This window comes from Heptranchias perlo, chromosome 25 (assembly GCF_035084215.1).
Source record: "Heptranchias perlo isolate sHepPer1 chromosome 25, sHepPer1.hap1, whole genome shotgun sequence".
NCBI lineage: Eukaryota > Metazoa > Chordata > Chondrichthyes > Hexanchiformes > Hexanchidae > Heptranchias > Heptranchias perlo.
The window spans coordinates 35,917,501-35,936,341 of NC_090349.1; the positions used below are offsets into that span (position 1 = coordinate 35,917,501).

The following is an 18,841-nucleotide window of genomic DNA, read 5'->3' on the forward strand; positions in this document are numbered from 1 at the left end:
CGAGTAAGGTGGAAATAAGAACAAACTAGGGAATAACCCAAATGGCTACGTTGGATGAAATGTTGCCATGCTCAACTCTTTTTAAAAAAAAAACGCATCAGGAGCATCAAGAATTTTTGTTTTGAGGTGGGGGGGGGGGGGGGGGGGGGGGGGGGAGGGGCAAGTGAACAGGATGGACTCCCAGAGACCAATGTTATTTAAATTTGCCAGTCATGGTTGCAATATGTTGTGCCAGGTCACGGCCAGGCCACAAGCTAGCATGTCTTGTGAAACATTCTATCTGTGGGAGAGAATGAGATATTTAGTCACAGTGAGATACTTGGTGGTTTATCCTTCACAACAACTGGCCAGTTGAAACTCCCATGCTACTTCAACACCCAGTTCCAGCAAGGTAAGGTAACACTAGCATACGTACTTCAGCAAGTATTTGGTACTATCGCTAACTGGGGAAGAAAGCAGCGAAGCTCGAGGTGGGGATAGGAGCTTGTGACATGTACACAATGTGTACATAAGAACATGAGAAATAGGAGCAGGAGTAGGCCATACGGCCCCTCGGGCCTGCTCTGCCATTTAATTGTAAACAATTTTACAACACCAAGTTATAGTCCAGCAATTTTATTTTAAATTCATGACTGCCATTTAATAAGATCTTAGCTGATCTTCGACCTCAACTCCACTTTCCCACCCGATCCCTATAGCCAATGATTCCCTTAGTGTCCAAACATCTATCGATCACAGCCTTTAATATACTCAACAATTCAGCATCCACAGCCCTTTGGGGTAGAGAATTCCAAAGCTTCACAATCCTCCGAGTAAAGAAATTCTTCCTCATCTCAGTCTTAATTGGCTCCCCCTTATCTTGAGACTATGTCCCCTCATTCTAGACTCTCTAGCAAGGGGAAACAACCTCTCAGCATCTACCCTGTCAAGCCCCCTCAGAATCTTTTATGTTTCAACGAGATCACCTCATTCTTCTAAATTCCAGAGAATAAAGGCCCATACTACTCAACCTCTCCTCATAGGACAACCGTCTCATCCCAGAAATCAGTGTAGCTACATTTACAGAAGTGTTCAATGGAACACAGGATTGAAAGTCCTGAACGCAAAGAAATTACTAGAGGCCCTACACAATCATGGGTACTCATCAATTCACCCTCACCCCACAGTTAATGTTGTACAGAAAGATTCACCGAAGGAAAAAATAATCTGCTGACCACGTTATTACATGGCTTGGACATCCAACTGACGCTAGCGGGAGATAAATGGAACACAAGTCTGGATGAAAAACGAGCTCAAGTGTTTGATGTTGGCTTCTCATTTCAGTGCAACAGAAGAGTTTCAAGTCCCACGCTTCTCTTATGTGGCCCAATCACTGAATGCTGCATGCAAGTAACATTTTAATGCCTCCGCAACGAAGTTATTGGTACCAAACTGAATTAAAGATGGTGGTGCACACACTACCCCTTTTACCACACTAGTGATCACACAAAAGCTAGTCACTGACAGGGTTCTAAAAGTTTGTAATTGGAAATTTACATCTTGTAACTACAGACCTAAAACACCTTGCAGAAGGTCTTTGAATGAATCTCACCAATTGTGGTATTATCAGAGATGCAATTCTCTAATTAACCCTTTGAGTGTAACAGAAGTGGAGTGGGAAAGGGGAAAGGAGGAGTGGTTTCATAATCATGCCACAGAAAATCGCAGTATGGACAGCCCTCTGTGATCTAGTCCAAATCTGAGTGTGGAATTCATTTGTTCCATGCTCCTCAGCATAACTGCTCAACTATTGTAACCCAGATTCAAATTCAGTCTAGAGGGGGAGAATGAAAAGTTACTCAGACATAACAAGTTAACATAGAGCCATATGGCTACTGTTTTCTGTTTCTCCATCAACAAGTTTGAATTGGTTTGTTGTAGGGTAGATCTCTGGCCTCTGTTCAGCAGCACTGCCAGGATTAACAATTCTCCAGAGAACAATCACCTGCTTGAACCAACATCACCATGCACAGCATGCGCCACACTGTCCTTTCCACTCATAGGGCTCGAGTTCAACGGAAGGTGACATGCCAATTTTCAGTTTTGAATATTTTTATTCCATTCGTTTAAATCTCCTGTGCTATGCACCAAGAGGGCAAGCACATTTCTAAAATGGTCTGGATTCTTAGACTGGCAGCGAGGAAGACTCATTTTTCGTTGAGCTTAGTAGGTGCATTGCTGTGGGACTAGTAGTGCATTTTGGTGGTGACATCATCAGACACAAATGTTTCTGTAGTGACATCATGATGCCACTACGGAGATAATGGAGACGTCCATGCATGACATCACCAGCAAAATGTTCTGCTACTCTACCACAGCAGTACATGGCCTTAGAGTGAGTAGAGAACCGTAGGCCCCCTGTAAAATAGAGCTAGTTTTTAGGATGACCTGCTGCACATTACAAAACTCAGTCAATTTGCTCTAAGACTTGAGCTGCTATAACAACTTGCATTTATATAGCGCCTTTAATGTAGTAAAATGTTCCAAGGCGCTTCACAGGAGTGTTAGCAAACAAAATTTGGCACAGGTGAGCTTGGTCAAAAGAGGTAGGTTTTAAGGAGTATATTAAAAGGAGGAGAGGTGGAAAGGTTTAGGGAAATATAAATGTAGTTTAAGTACACAACCACAGCATGGAGGAAACGGTTTTCAGTCCCTGCCTGTGGAGAAGTGCCTTCCCCCTCGTGGGAATCAGTAACATTCAGAATTGGACAGTGGTGGCTTGGGTTGGGGGGTGGGGGGGGGTGTTGGTGAGAAGAAGAGGAAAAAAAAATCAAGCAGGGTACTGTGTCACTCTGACACAGTCCACTGATGACCAACCCACTGCACCATCAGACCACCATCCACTTTAACATGTATGCCATGTGAATCAATTGTCATTTCTGTCTCCTTTGTGTAGACACAGCATAAGAGAACCTAGGGGACAAAAGATTGCAACATTGGGTTTTAATGCCTAAAAAAAGATGAAATTTGCAAGGAATATTTATTGTACCAACTGGGAAAAGACAGGTCGAGTTAACAGTTGATTACTATTTATAAGTGCAAATTAGTTTAATTACAGAGACACCAGATACACTGACAACACAGCAGACACAATGACACTACTGTTTAGTGACTATGTGCACCATCCTACTTTAGGCGTGAGGATGTCAGTAATGCGTAATGATGGTTGTGCAAAATTTGAATTCCACATCCAAATTGATAAACATTAGTACAGCAATAGATTTTTTTTCCTTCCAAAGTGGAGTTGTATCCAGAAAGAACATTTTGAACTGGATAATACTATGGTGAAATGCTGGTAGTTATATGATGGGACTCATTGAAATGATGAAGAAAGAACATTGCACAAGATAGACATTGGCACATTAAAGTCCATTATACACACAGAAGTTGTAACATGGGAACAGGCCATTTACCCTCCACACAAGTAAACAGTTCTAATCACATTTAGCAACCCCGTTCCATATCCCTTCAACCTCTTTTCCTTTATCTGTCTATCCATTCTGATCTTGAATGTTGACAGTTTCTGCCTCAACCACTAACCCGAGAAGCAAATTCCACAGCCTCACAACTCTTCCACACTTGGAAGAACAGAATCTATAATGCAGTGCTGGGATATTTTCAAATTTCAATTGGGCAAAATCCAAAAAATTGGTCACTGTTCAGGATCTCTTACATTTAATCTTCTATCCGAAATGCTAATGACACCACTCTAGTGTTAGAGGTCACTTATCATGTGCTTGTTCCTGCAACAGATAATGTACAACAAATTCCCTCAAGAGTGTGGAGTTGTCTAAAAGCACAATCGGTTTTCCATTTCATGGTAAAGCAATTACAGATGAAGTGCCTATTGCTTTTCCTATACCAAAACTATTCACATCAAAACAAAAAAAATCTCCTGGACTTATAAAACATCTTCACACAACAAATTACTTCAAACTGGAATGATTGTTGTGCAGACAAATGTAGCAGCCGTTTTATGCACAGCAAGATTCCACAAACGGATGAGCGACCAGTCGGTTTTTGGTGGGCAAAAAAAAAAAATCTCATGATTGCTGGACCAATTCAAACTTGTTGATGGAGCCGAACGATGGGATGGTACAGTAAATTTAAAAATCAAACACAGATACTCTCCTGTAAAGACTAAGTCCCCTTAGTTAGGGAACTACTGAGCACAGTTGGAGAAAACCAGTCATTTCGCTCTGGGTGAAAATCAACCAGAGCTCATGAGATGCAAGTGTCCCCTTTCTGCTAGCTATAAAAATGTCCGGTGTCAGAATCCGAACTATGACCTACGAAACACAGGTAAACCAGTCTTACTTCGCTTGTATTTCTTGTTAGCTGGCATTTCCTGTTTGAATTGTGTGTGTCTGGAGTTTTGGAAAGGACTGTTCTTAGTGCTGTTATCTCATCAGTGGGTAAATTAGTCATGAATCACATTGGTGGATAAATCCTAAATCAGAACACCAAGATCTGTTAGCATCAGCAGCAAAAGATATGCGCCAATTAATGGGAACATGGATGCAAACGACACGTGGCCCTTCTGGATCGATGGTACACACCTGTACAGCCCTCAAAGCTAAGAAGCTTGTATATATCCCTGTCCTATGTGAAATTAATTTAGGCAGTCGCAACACAGCTCTAACTGGGCAGTGGTCCACAGCCAGCACTGCTCCTTTCCACCAAGTTGATAATCTCAGTGAAAATAGTTTCAACAATCCCTAGTATTAAACTGAAAATAAACACAAATTTCCTGATAGTTCAGTTTGGTAAACAGCATACATACACAGCACTGGATACAGCAAAGGCCATGGGCCCCTACAACATCCCGGCTGTAGTGCTAAAGACTTGTGCTCCAGAACTAGCTGCGCCTCTAGCCAAACTGTTCCAGTACAGCTACAACACTGGCATTTACCAGACAATGTAGATAATTGCCCAGGTATGTCCTGTCCACAAAAAGCAGGACAAATCCAATCCGGCCAATTACCGCCCCATCAGTCTACTCTCAATCATCAGCAAAGTGATGGAAGGTGTCGACAGTGCTATCAAGCAGCACTTACTCACCAATAACCTGATCACCGACGCTCAGTTTGGGTTCCGCCAGGACCACTCAGCTCCAGACCTCATTACAGCCTTGGTCCAAACATGGACAAAAGAACTGAATTCCAGAGGTGAGGTGAGAGTGACTGCCCTTGACATCAAGGCAGCATTTGACAGAGTGCGGCACCAAGGAGCCCTAGTAAAATTGAAGTCAATGGGAATCAGGGGGAAAACTCTCCAGTGGCTGCAGTCATACCTAGCACAAAGGAAGATGGTAACTGTTGTTGGAGGCCAATCATCTCAGCCCCTGTGCATTGCTGCAGGAGTTCCTCAGAGCAGTTTCCTAGGTCCAACCATCTTCAGCTGCTTCATCAATGACCTTCCCTCCATCACAAGGTCAGAAATGGGGATGTTTGCTGATGATTGCAGAGTGTTCAGTTCCATTCGCAACCCCTCAAATGATGAAGCAGTCCGAGCCTGCATGCAGCAAGACCTGGACAACATCCAGGCTTGGGCTCATAAGTGGCAAGTAACATTCGCGCCAGACACGTGCCAGGCAATGACCATCTCCAACAAGAGAGAGTCTAACCATCTCCCCTTGACATTCAACGGCATTACCATCGCCGAATCCCCCACCATCAACATCCTAGGGGTCATTGACCAGAAACTTAAATGGACCAGCCATATAAATACTGTGGCTACAAGAGCAGGTCAGAGGCTGGGTATTCTGTGGCGAGTGACTCACCTCCTGACTCCCCAAAGCCTTGCCACCATCTACAATGCACAAGTCAGGAGTGTGATTGGATACTCTCCACTTGCCTGGATGAGTGCAACTCCAACAACACTCAAGAAGCTCAACACCATCCAGGACAAAGCAGCCCGCTTGACTGGCACCCCATCCACCACCCTAAACATTCACTCCCTTCACCACCGGCGCACAGTGGCTGCAGTGTGTACCATCCACAGGATGCACTGCAGCAACTCGCCAAGGCTTCTTCGACAGCACCTCCCAAACCCGCGACCTCTACCACCTAGAAGGACAAGAGCAGTAGGCACATGGGACCAACACCACCTGCACGTTCCCCTCCAAGTCACACACCATTCCGACTTGGAAATATATCGCCGTTCCTTCATCGTCGCTGGGTCAAAATCCTGGAACTCCCTTCCGAACAGCACTGTGGGAGAACCTTCACCCCACGGACTGCAGCGGTTCAAGGTGGCGGCTCACCACTACTTTCTCAAAGGCAATTAGGGATGGGCAATAAATGCTGGCCTCGCCAGTGACGCCCACATCCCATGAACGAATAAAAAAAACAGACGCAGACATGCTCTTTTAAATGCACAGCACGCAGGGGACTGTAGTTTAGCAGTGCTACTTTAGGGGTGGGGAAGTGAAAGATCAAGGGGGAGGAAGTAATAAAGGCGAGGCGGGGGGGCGTGGAGAAAGAGAAATCTCTTGTTTAGAATGTTGGTCTTTGGAGTCTTGGATAGAGACATTCACCCTGCATTAAACCCATACATCTGGCAGGTCTATTTGATCATGACATTGGTGTTTCAAGTGTCAAAGTGTTCCATTCCTCACCAATCACATGTATTATGGAAACATTACATCCTAGCTTTTAGTCATTCTCCCAATAGCTCCTTCTTTGGCTCGGAGTCAATTTTTGTCTGATTACACTTCTGTGAAATGCCTTGGGGTGCTTTCCTACGTTAAAGGTGCAATATAAAATGCAAGCTATTATTGTTGAGTAACGAACTCTGAATTAAAACTACCCAACTTTAAGCAGCTAGCTCAAATTTCAAACCTAAATCTCCAGCAGGCAAGTGTTCAGAGCAGTGTGTTGGGCAGGTCCTTCACTGACCAGTCGACATGTGCATGTTTGCACGTTTCACAGGGGCATTTTACTGAAGGACATTTTCATTCAGCTACCCAAACTCACTTCAGTGAAATTCTGTAATTAGACACAGGTAAGACAGGTAGCATCTTAAGTGATGCCCCAGAAAATTAGCTAAAAATAGAAAAGCTCAGCTTCATCTGCAGAACTTAATACTACTAAGCTTTACACATCTATTTACATTATTTTTTTAAGAACAAAACTTGATTTTCAGCACTCTAATTTTGGAAATGCAATGTGTCCCAAAATTGAAAACCACATAGCAATTCAAAAAATAATTCAATAATCAGTAAGAAAATATTAATAATGTAACATTATTTCTGAACTAAATAGCTTTGGCTTTAAAGTATCAGGACAATTTACGGGGAGTTCTCCACAACACCTGACCTGGACAGCATGTTGCCCAAGTGCTTTGCATGGTCACAGGATAACAAGTGGAAATAGCTCATCTCTTAGAACATGCACCAATCACCTTTAGTCATGTGGACACAGACCCACCATCCACAGCAGAATGCTCTTGGTTGCTCCTTTGTGGCTGGTCTAGCGCAAAAGTATCTTTTTGACAGTGGGGTGCCCAAGCTGTGCAGAATTTCCAAACATAAACTCAGAGATCTGGTGCAGCTGAAATTACTTGCGAGACTTGCAAAGTATCCTCAATACAGATTGTACTGCTTTGATTGGCTTTGACAACACCTGCATATTGACTCTAAACTTTTGGTGGATTAACAGTCATGCCAGGGTTTAATTCCACCTTTATTGCTGAGAATTCCATGTACTTGTTTCCTGTCTCAATGTATATTGCCTTGCATTGAGTCTACATTGAGTCCATCAGCCATTCCCTGGATCAAGTGCATGGCTGGTCCAGATCCCTGAACCATCCCTCTCTATTTCCCTTACATTTGTAACATGATCACACAGCTCAATTGTATCACACATAAATTGTACATTACAAGAATTAACCCCTCAAAGTCGATTCAAACGAAAGTTCAGAGTTTTGTCTTGGAAGTTTTTAAAACTTGTGATCATCACTCCCATAAAGGGAGTTAAACACAGTCCACTATCTGTAGAGGAATGAGCCCAATAGGGTAAATAATCCAATCATTCCATACTCTTCTCCAGCAGTCATTTTAAAAAAAAGCACATGTACAGTATAACTTACCATGACAGTGCAATCCTCTGAGCCACTGGCGATGACATGGTCGTTGTGCGGACACCACTCAATGTCCAGCACTGGTCCTGTGTGCCCACAAACTGTTGGATATGCCTTGTCGATTCGGCCCGTCTGTGAACAGAGAAAGACACATATCAATACATTGTTTAAACTGACAGTACTAACAAATCTCATAACCTACTGAACGCTTTAAGAACATCTCTGGGGTCTGGGTACAAATCCAGCCCAGATGATGGGAACTAAACTCCTCCCTGAATGCTGGTCATTATATTTCTAAGTAAAAGGAGTGAAGACAAATCTCAACACAGTTATCCAGGTGAAAACCACCCATGCAGAACTATCCAATATTTAGCACTGAACTGGTTATGCCAGACATACTACAATGACTAGTAAGAGAAGTGTCATCAGGGGATGCTCTTATGGAGTTGCTGTTCAGGTACATCAGTGGGGGAAGAGTACACGAAGTATGGTTCTGCATCTGCCTTGTACTACACCTCAATCGACTGACTGAAATTCCTGACCTGGCAAGCATAGCTATTCATACAATTTTTTAAAAATGTACTGAGTGCTCCAGGCAGAATTACAAACCTGTCACACACAATGGACAAGCTAACCTGAAGTAAGCAAGGGCCTGGCAAAGTCCTGACTTTAGAAAATGTGAGTCCTAAATTTTCTCTCTACACAAGACTGCTACAAGTACAACCTAGCTCATTATAGGCAAGTTCTGACCCGTGTATGCATGCTGCATTTAGGATTCATCGCACTAAACGGGTGGCTGTGCCTGTGTTAGTGTTTACATAAGCCAGCAGCACAGGGAGTGTCAACACTAGTATTTCCAACTGAGAAGGGTGCATGTCAAATATTGCACTTAAGGGAATGCCTGTGAGAAACAGGAAACTACATAGGTTCTCAAGCCATTACTGCACTTTACACTCACGCTTTGGGAAGATCTTAAAATGGAGCAGTCTCATGAGTGAATTTCTTATATTCCTCTTCCTTCTTGCACTCTCTTTCCCAATCTTCCCCCGCTCCTCGATATTTGGCTCAGACCATGCACCGATTCCATCTAACTTCCTACCAGGCACGTTGAACTGGCAGTTAGGAGGTTCACGAATGCGGTCCGGGGCTACTTTGATTTCCGGCCCCCCACCCCCACCCCCACCCACCTCCTTCCTTTGAGGGAAGCATAGCAGCACAGAGTGGATGCGCAGCCCAAAGTTAGTGAGCCACATTTCAACATAGATTGATGGCACGAAAGATGGTTGACCAGGTAAGTGGCAGTTAAACAATAAAGCCCAAATCTGAACACTTTACGGCATGGGAACAGGAATGGAAGAGCAGACAGATTTTGGTTTGGAAGCCCTGCTTCAATGCCTTAGGGTGCAAAAAAGAGTTTTAAGACATCATGTTCAAAAAAATCACTACATTTCAGGGCGGGAGGGAGTGGTCAGAAATGAAGTGTGGTAGTTGGCAAGTTAATTATAATGATTTGCACTGTAGCTTTTAGAAAGCCACAGATTGTTCCAACTGAAGTACGCCAAGGAATTCTGCAACAGGTTAGCAATTCGGAAGCCAGGTAAGTGCCAATCCACAGAAAGCATTTTTGTGGTGAACCTCCTCCAGGAGGAATCAGTTGTTATAAATTGTGTCATTTTGTTCTGTGTACATTCACCCTCAGAGCACATTAAGTATCACTTCTAAATGTTTTATTTTTGCGAGAAGCTCTGGTTCACAGAACTTCGCCAATAACAGCGAGCTAGAAGGAAATTCATAACTCCTTGCCAGCACTTTGTATTTTATAGGCGTCCAGCTATTCCAGTGGTGTGGAATTTTATAAAGTGAGATTGTCACTGTTTGAATGAGGCCAGAATTATTTTGTGAAAACTCAAAAGATGTCATTTAGATATGCAAGCACAACTTACTGGGAAAATTTATAAATCGACAAAAAAATTCATGGTTTTTAATACACAAAACAGGGAACAATTCCTCTGATGGCTCACCCAAGCTGAAGGACTACTGTAGAGTTCCAAACTACCCGTGAAGCCTTATGAAAATACTGGGTATTTTTCAAAAGCTTCTTTATCGATTGAGATTAAACAATCGAGTACAGTCCACACAGGATTGGAGAAAAATGTAACAGCTGTACTCTCGCGACGGTCCTACCCAAGGACTCAAATCAGTCACCATCTGGGTCAGGAAACCTGAGCTGTAACCGCTAGGTTATAGAGCCATTCCTCTCTTCCCTCCAAAGTGCTGGCTCAACAGACATCCCCTTTCTTCTAAACCACACCATCTACCAAACTGTAAAGGTGGGCCACGCCCAGGCTTCTGGCAATGCTGCTCAATCTGGCAGGTTTTTAATACACAATTATTTCTTGCAGTAAATTGCTACTGCAAGTAATAGCACAGACCAGTTTAATATTTCACTGTACAGTACTAAGTTTACCACAGAAATGCAGACCAGGAGAAAATAGTTAAACCCATTAAAAATGACCAAGAGGAGGAGGAGGAGGAAATGATTGAGGCGGTTATCTAATCTTTGGGTTCACATGACACCATTAAAAGGATGATGTTACCTGGGAGCTGAATTATGAGGCAGTAATCCAATTGAAGGGAACGTTGATGTCATAACTCAGAAGGAGCAAGTTTATATTCCTCTTAATCTTGAGATTGTATTTCAGCCTCGCCCACTTCAAGTTATCAGTTAGAATGCCCTGCAAATTCTGGTGCAAAATCTGTTTTAAAAACTATAACATAGCAGCTGAGGTTTATAACGACTAATGTTTGTCCTGTAAATGTATCAGCTGCGGAGTCTTATATAAAACTACATATTTGCAATTTTGCAGATATGGGCACAAGTCCAGAAGTTGTTGAAAAAAACCCCAAGTGTACTGGAGAGGTAACAGAGAACAGAAACAGTACAAACAACAGCAGGAACTAACAAAATTCAACAGGCAGCACGAGGACACGAGGTCAAGAGTCCATGATGATTAATACCGTAGAAGTGAATCATCACTTAAATAAGTTCCACTTTTTAAAAACAATACGAAATAAATTTGTTTTGATTATTGCTGTAAGCATCAATCTCTCTAAAGGTGCTTTTATATTACAGTAAAGCAGATGCATGGCTCCCTTTGTTGACAGTATTTGTAAATGGTGCACTTTCATCTGGATCAATTACAAGCAGTTCAACTAGGCTTAATTGACTATAGCAAGGCTCCCTGCAACATTCTTCAGCTTTTGTCTTCCAAAAATGGAAGCAAACGCTACAGCAACTTGAGTTTATACTGCGCTTTTAAAGTAGAAAAACGTCCCAAGGCACTTCAGAGGTGTAATCAGACAAAAATGAACATTGAGCCAAAGACGACATTAGGAGGGGGGGGGACCAAAAGCTTGGTTCCAAGTGGATTTTAAGAAGGGTTTTAAAAGGAGGAAATAGGGAATTGAAGAGGCACAGGAGATTAGGGAGAAAATTCCAGAGCGTAGGGCACCAGTCTTGGCTCAGTGGTAGACTCTTGCCTCAGTCAGAAGGTTATAGGTTCAAGCCCCACTCTAGGATTTGAGCATGTAATGCAGTACTGAGGGAGTGCTGCACTGTTGGAGGTGCTTTCTTTCAGATGAGACGTTAAACCAAGATCCCGTCTGCCCTCTATTTGAAGAGCAGGGGCGTTCTCCTGGTGTCTGTTTATCCTTCAGCACAAATCAAAGAAAATTGGAAAAACAGATCATCTGGTCATTATCTCATATCTGTATGTGGGTCCCCATTGTGAGCAAATTGGCTGCTGCATTTCCTAGATTACAAAAGTGACAACACTTCAAATATACTTCAGTGGCTATGAAACTCTTTGGGGGCATTCTGAGATCATAAATGGCACTATATTAATGCAATTTAATTCTAAGCTGGCTGAAGGCATGGCCGCCAATGGTGGGGCAAAGGGAGGGTGGCGCACAAGAGCCCAGAGTCAAAGGAATGGAGAGTTCTGGTGGGAGTGCGAGGGAGGTGAAGGGCTGGAGGAAGTTACAAACATTGGGAGGTTCAAGATAATGATGGGATTTAAACACTAGGATGAGAATTTTAAATGGGAGGTGTTGGAGGACCTAAAGTCAATATAGGTCGGCAAGGACAAAAGTAGTGATAGGCGAGTAGAACATGGTGCGGGATAGGATACAGGCAGCAGAATTTTGGATGAGCTGGAGTTTAGAGTGTGGAGAATGGAAGGACATTGGAGTGGTTGAGGAGAAGTTCAGCAGCAGATGGGGTGAACAGAGATGGTGCCGTGGGGTTGGAGGTTTAAGTAGGCGCTCTTTGTGACGTAGATGATATGGGGTCGGAAGCTCACCCCCAGGCCAAACGAGACACTGTGGTTGCTAATAGTCTGCTTCAATATTTAACTGGAGGAAATTACAACTTATCCTAGACTGGATGTCAGACAACTGCACAGAAGCGTCAAGAAAGGTGGAGGAGAGGTGGAGCTGGGTTTCATCAGTATACATGTGCAAGCTGACCCCATGTTCTCAGATGTCGTCGTCACTGGGTTACATGTGGATGAGGAAGAGGAGGTCAATGACAAATCCTTGAGGGAGTCCAGAGGCGAAGCAAGCGAGGGGAGTCCCACTGAGCTGGACAACAGGGGAGAGGCAATAGAGGAGATTGTTGTGTTGACCTAGTCAAAGGTTGAGGATGATTTTGGTGGGTGGGGGGGGGGGGGGGGGGGGGGGGGGAGAGAAAAGAGAGAGAATGCACCATGGTCAGTCACAGAAGATGTAATTTGTGACTTTGATTCTCAGTGTTATGGCAGGGGTGGAAACCTGGTCGGAGAGATTTAAACATGAGTTGCGGGAAAGATTGGCATGGATTTGGGAGGCAAAACACATTCAAGGATTTTGGAGAGGAAAGAGAGGTTGGAGTTTGCAAGGATAAAGGTGTCGAGGGTGGATTTTTTTGAGGGGTGAGGGCGGTTTTGACAGACGGAGACCGTACCTGAGGAGAGGGAGCTATTTACAATGTTAGCAGCATGGGGGCTAGGAAGGAAAACTGGATGGTCAGCAGTTTAGTGGGAATAGGGTCACGGGAGCAGGAGATGGGTCTCAGGCACAAGATGAGCTTGAAGAGGGCATATGGGGAGATAGAAGAGATATTAGAGAAAGACATGGGTTCGGGGGTGGGGGGGGGGGGGGGGGGGAAGAGCAGAGGTAATTGAACAGATGGTCTCAATCTTAGTGACAAAGAACTCCATGAAGTCCTCACACTCATTGTTGGTGGTGAGACTGGAGTGGGTAGGTGAAGAGGGGTCAAGGAGATGGTTAGTATTGGAGAAAATAAGTCGGGGATTATCTTTGCTTTCCAGGATGATCCTGGGATAGTGGGTGGTTTTGACATAGGCGAGTAAGGCCAATAGCACTTAATGTGGTCCACTCAGATCTGCTGATAGATGGCTAAACCTGCTGTAGTGCTACATATGCTAAGGTCGCTTAATGTCTAAATGCACCCCAAGTTGGTTCAGCGCATTAGCACACTTGCATTGTGCTACAAAAGTGAATTCATGACAGAAGTACCATATTAGTAGCAAATGAGTACAGGTATGTGTGCATTAGTGTTGTTTTGGGGCAGTACATGTACATAACAAGGCAGCCCCTATCGGTATACAGGTTACAACCTTATGCATCTAAAAAGGTAAACAGTATTTCACATTGCCTGCCAATTACATCGGGATGAGTTGAGTTTATAGAGAAGGCAGCAAAAATAAGCATTTCTGAACCACGGTGCAGAAGTATTGTTGTGGCAGAGCAGAGGGAGCTTTAGTCTACATCTAATGTGATAAGTATATCTGACCTAGGGATACCAGAGTTGTAAGAAGTGGAACAGCATTTTTTTCCACAGCATTAATACCTTCAACCTGGACCCTGATGAAATAAAAATACACAAGAAATAAAAAAAATGCTGAGGTGAAATAAAAACTCTCCTGTCTCCCATGCCATTTTTAGTTGTTGCAGACGGTCATTCAGTTTAACAACACACATTCTGGAACGTTACTTAACAATATGCAAGATTTAGAGTGTAGGACAATTCCTATTATCCAAACTGCTCAGGAGAATGAGTGGTTTGGGAAAATTGAGAGTTTGGACAGCTGAAACCTAGGAGTTAAACTGAAAAGGAAGCAGTGTGGGATATTTTAGGATTTGAATTGCACGAGCAATGGCTCGGCAGAGAAATAAAGCAAGGATGGAACCACTAACAGTGTCACAAACCCACCTTGTCCTGTTCCACTCTCCATTCTGTACTCCTGCTCTAGGCACCAGATGGCCAGTAAGCCAGACAAAAGCCATAATTTTGAAATATAACAGCTGATAATTGGAGCCATTTAATGCTCATGACCATGACAAGTGACCATCAGTCAAACAGCTCAGCTGGCTGCAATGTTCCCAGCCAATCCTGTAGGAGCCCGTAAAAAGAAACTGATCCCTGGGGACAATGGCAAACTGCAGCAGCAGTTATCCATCTTTCTTTCGGCAGGTTAATTCAAGGGGTTTTTATTTCCAAAAGACAAAAAAAACACTCAATTCCCCGTGTTGCTAAAGTACTGGCACCTATATTTTAATAATTAGCAACCAAATTAGAATCATTCCTTTCCCTCGCCCCTTCTCTACCACCTCCTCTCCCCCACCCCGCGCCACTCCTGGACCCGCACCCGCTGTGGAAAAAGTGCTTAAATTGGATAAAATGTATGCTAGCTGTATAAAGTTTAAAAAGTGAGAGCAGATGTGATCAAAACCAAGTATATGTATTTTTGTTGAAGTCATCCAATTACTTTGTTTTAAATTTGATCTGGGGGGGGGGGGGGCAAATCACAGACTGCACGCAATACAGAAACCTTTGAAAAAAACAGGAGGAAAGAAAAACGATGTAATTAGTTCAAAATAAAACATTAAAGGCTACATGTTTTGATCTAATCATCTTTCGTCGGAGTTTCTTAACTCCTGAAGGTGGCGGCCTAATCTAGGTATCCACAAGTACTAGCTGTTGGACTATAACCTGGTGTTGTAAGACTCCTTACATTTGTCCACCCCAGTCCATCACCGGCATCTCCACATCATGTCCACAAGTACTAACAAACCTCCATACCTTACACAAGATGCCATTCTTCATGTAAGACTAGACAGTGAATATTGGCAAGCTGTATGATCACTGGCGGGGGAGGAGGGAGTCATCAAATCTAGTTCTGTCAACAAAGGAAAACACAGACTACCAGCGAGGATCACTGGATAGCAATCAGAAATGGGAACCCTGGCTGGACTTTTCCTTCCCCTAACCCAAGGGGACAGAACTGCTGTAGTGTTGCAGCTTGGCAGAGATTAGCTAATAACATATCACACCACACAGTGCAGTCATTCACTGAGGAAGTTGGCACTCATTGAAACTTGTGACTGACTGACACTGTCCTATTTGACCCAGAGCTGAGCTTCTGACCTCATATCCCTCCATCACAAAGACAACATACACCTCTAATGTCGCCCATCTGCTCCTGAGACACTCACCCATGCTTTTGTCTCCTCCAGACTCGACTGTTCTAATGCTCTCCTGGTTGGCTTCCCATCCTCCATAAACTTCAGTTCATCCAAAGCTCTGTTGTACGTATCCTATCCTGCACCAAGTCTTGCTCACCCATCGCCTGTGTTTGCTGATTGGAAGCATTGCGAGATATGCAGCCAATTTAAAATTCTCATCCATATATTAAAAACCCTTCATGGCCTCGCTCCTCCCTATCTCTGTTACCTTCTCCAGCCCTGCTATCCTCACAGAACTCTGCATTCATGGCCTCTTTTGCATCCCCCACTCCCTCTGCCCCACCACTGGTGGCTGTTCCTTCAAACCTCCCAGATGCAGGATACAGTGCACAGTATTGAGCAGCCATTGAGAATGGCTGGGAAAAAAAAAGTTCCAAAATCAAGGTAAAATATTTCTTGGGCTACTCTGAACCTTTTCTAATTGAAAAGAATTATAGTCGTTTCTTCTAGGCCAAAGCTGCACCCCTTCCCACAAAAGCATTAAATTTGGATTAGTGAGAAACAGAGACTTGTGCATGAAGGGTCATTCATTGCAGCCTAGGGGCCTTCATTGCCCAAGGAGCCATGGGAAAGTGTAACTAATGATATGAACTGAAAGGAGGTTCACTTAATTCACTTTTGTGTAGAGTATCAATCTCCCTCCATCCCCAGCTGTTTCCCCAGTACATTTTAATTCACATCCAGTCCCTGAGGGTTAAGCCAGCATATTGTGATATTTGCAATACTGACTGAACTACACAAGCACTGATCAGCTGCTTGCAAGACCGATGACTGTAAAACTCGAGGGCTCTTTATCCTTTTTCCCCAATGCCAACACCATAGAGACTTGCAAGGGTTTACTTTAGTTAGCACTGCATGGCACTTGTACTATATATTTTTGTCACATGTTTGTGCAGGATTCTTTTTCCATATTTCCAGGTCATCTGTTTTTTCCTCTCTTCCCCCAATTTCCCCATGTTTACTTTGAATAGAAATATAATCAAAAAAGACCAGTATGAGAAAGCCAATACCCTTCCCATTAAACACTTATTTTTACAAATGAACAAAATCACATATTATAACTCCTGAGTTATGCACTTAAAAAAAGTTAAATACTAGATTTCACCCACCTAAGCCAGGGTGGTGGCGATAGGGGATACTACAATTTTCCCAGGTGCTGAAGCCAAAAAGCCAGCTGGGATGCCCGTTTCCAACCGCCATCCAGCAAGTCCTGCTGGAAAGTGTGCATACGTGATCAGGATCGAGCTCAGCTGCGATACCCCTCCATGGTTTAAAAACTCCGGCAACACTCCCTGCCGAGGCTCACAAATAATGGATGCCTTTACAGCTCTGAGACCGAATCCGTGCCTTACAACAGGTATTGACTATAATGTTACTGCAGCAATCAACTATCATACAAGAAGTCTGCATTGAGTACATCAACTGTGAATTCATTACGACTGTCACACAGAATGAGAATCGTGAGACCATTTCAATTCTACTTTTTCCCGAAGAATCAGTGTAATGTATTCTTTTAATTCTCAGAACTGTAATCCAATTTCAGGGTCCAGGCAATTGTTCGAGCCTTTCACCGAGAGCACTGCCGTATAAATTAACCTTATTCCCTGCATCACTGTCAGTCACTCATCCTTGATTTAATATGTAGTTTTATAGAAAATTCTGACCCAAGCACAAAATCCCTGACCCAGGCTACAAACTTCAAAATATGATCTAAACGCTTCTCTCGAGTGGGGTCACAACACCAATGCTGATCATCACAACATGTCAAACAACACAGCGCTTTAGCAGTCTAATAGTTCCACATCAACACCTCTGCATGGAAGCCGTTTTATTCATATCCTTGTACAGTATCACATTTCATATGAGCAACACAAATCACAATAGTATCATAAATATTTCAATATTTCCTTCTCAAGTGTTGCACTGCTAGAGGCCCTGATCCAGAAGTATAGCATCTTAAGGCTCTTTTATACATGCCAGGTCTTGGCCCATGAACGCCATCCTCCCGAATTTAAAAGTCATGCCACTGATCTCCCGCTGAACTAGCAGCAAAAGGCATTCTGGGCAATGCACCTGTGCAGAGCAGCCTTGATAAATGGGCTGTGAACCAGCAATGTATCTGCAATGTGAGCAAGAGGTGCCCTGAAAATCAAGCTGCTGCCAGTGAAGTGCATTCAGTGGCTCGAGTTAGTCTGCTCGCAGGCACCGAAACCAAGGGGAAAAATGTGTCTGCCTGGCTGCCAATCCAACATCCAGCAGTTTTACCTTCATCTGGCTGCTGGCTTGCAGGGTACCTTGGCGATGGGAGCCAGCAGTCGAAGATATAACTAAAGCTGCTTTAGTTATGAGTTTATCAAAGACTGTGTTGGCTTGAATTCTCAGTGCAAAGCACTCTGATTATGCAGTTCCCAAAAGATAATTATTTTCAATAGTCCAACTATGGGCTAATAAGAACCAGAGTGTTGTAGGATGACAGGATGCCTTGTAACATATCTGACGTATTGGGGACTGCGATGCAATGATTTTTTTTTCGCAAAGGTCACAGATTTTTTGTTTTTGCAAAGATCACAAAAGATGACAGGCGCCAGCTGTGTCTCAGTGGCAGTACTCTCGCCTTGGAGTCAGAAATTTGTGGGTTCAGGTCCCACTCCACAGACTTGAGCACAAAATCTAGACGGTCACTTCAGTACAATACTAAGGGAGTGCTGTGCTGTCGGAGGTGCCGTCTTTCAGATGAGACGTTAAACTGAGGCCCTGTTGGATGTAAATTTTGCAATCTAGATTTTGTCTCTGGAGTGGGACTTCAACCCACAACCTTCTGAATCATGGCCAAGAGTGCTGCCACTGAGCCATGGCCAACACCTAATAAGATAAAAGGGAAAAAAGTTGAATTTATTTCAAGAACCACACCCACAACAGAAACTTGTTACTTTACCCCTCAACCTCCTTTCCCACCTTTTCTCCTCCCCAGTAAGACACACTATTCCCTATCTAAAAGGTCTGGCTACACAACTTGCTCCTAGGTTGAAGCTACTGCCCAGGGTGAGTCATCCTTGGACCTTCACTTCCTACCAACAGTGATCAGGCACCTGGCCTACAGGAAACCTAAGGTAACAAAGCATCATCCACACAC

At 43.6% G+C, this 18,841-nt stretch overlaps 1 protein-coding gene across 3 annotated transcripts in view; it reads right to left on the reverse strand.

The window, feature by feature from the left end:
* Positions 1-18,841, reverse strand: part of coro1cb (coronin, actin binding protein, 1Cb) — a 156,166-nt gene that overhangs the window by 42,540 nt on the left and 94,785 nt on the right. For all 3 annotated transcript variants that reach the window (XM_068006008.1, XM_068006012.1, XM_068006011.1), the window contains exon 3: positions 8,131-8,253. In XM_068006008.1, coding sequence (XP_067862109.1) covers positions 8,131-8,253 — 123 coding nt within the window. The remainder of the gene's footprint in view (positions 1-8,130; positions 8,254-18,841) is intronic.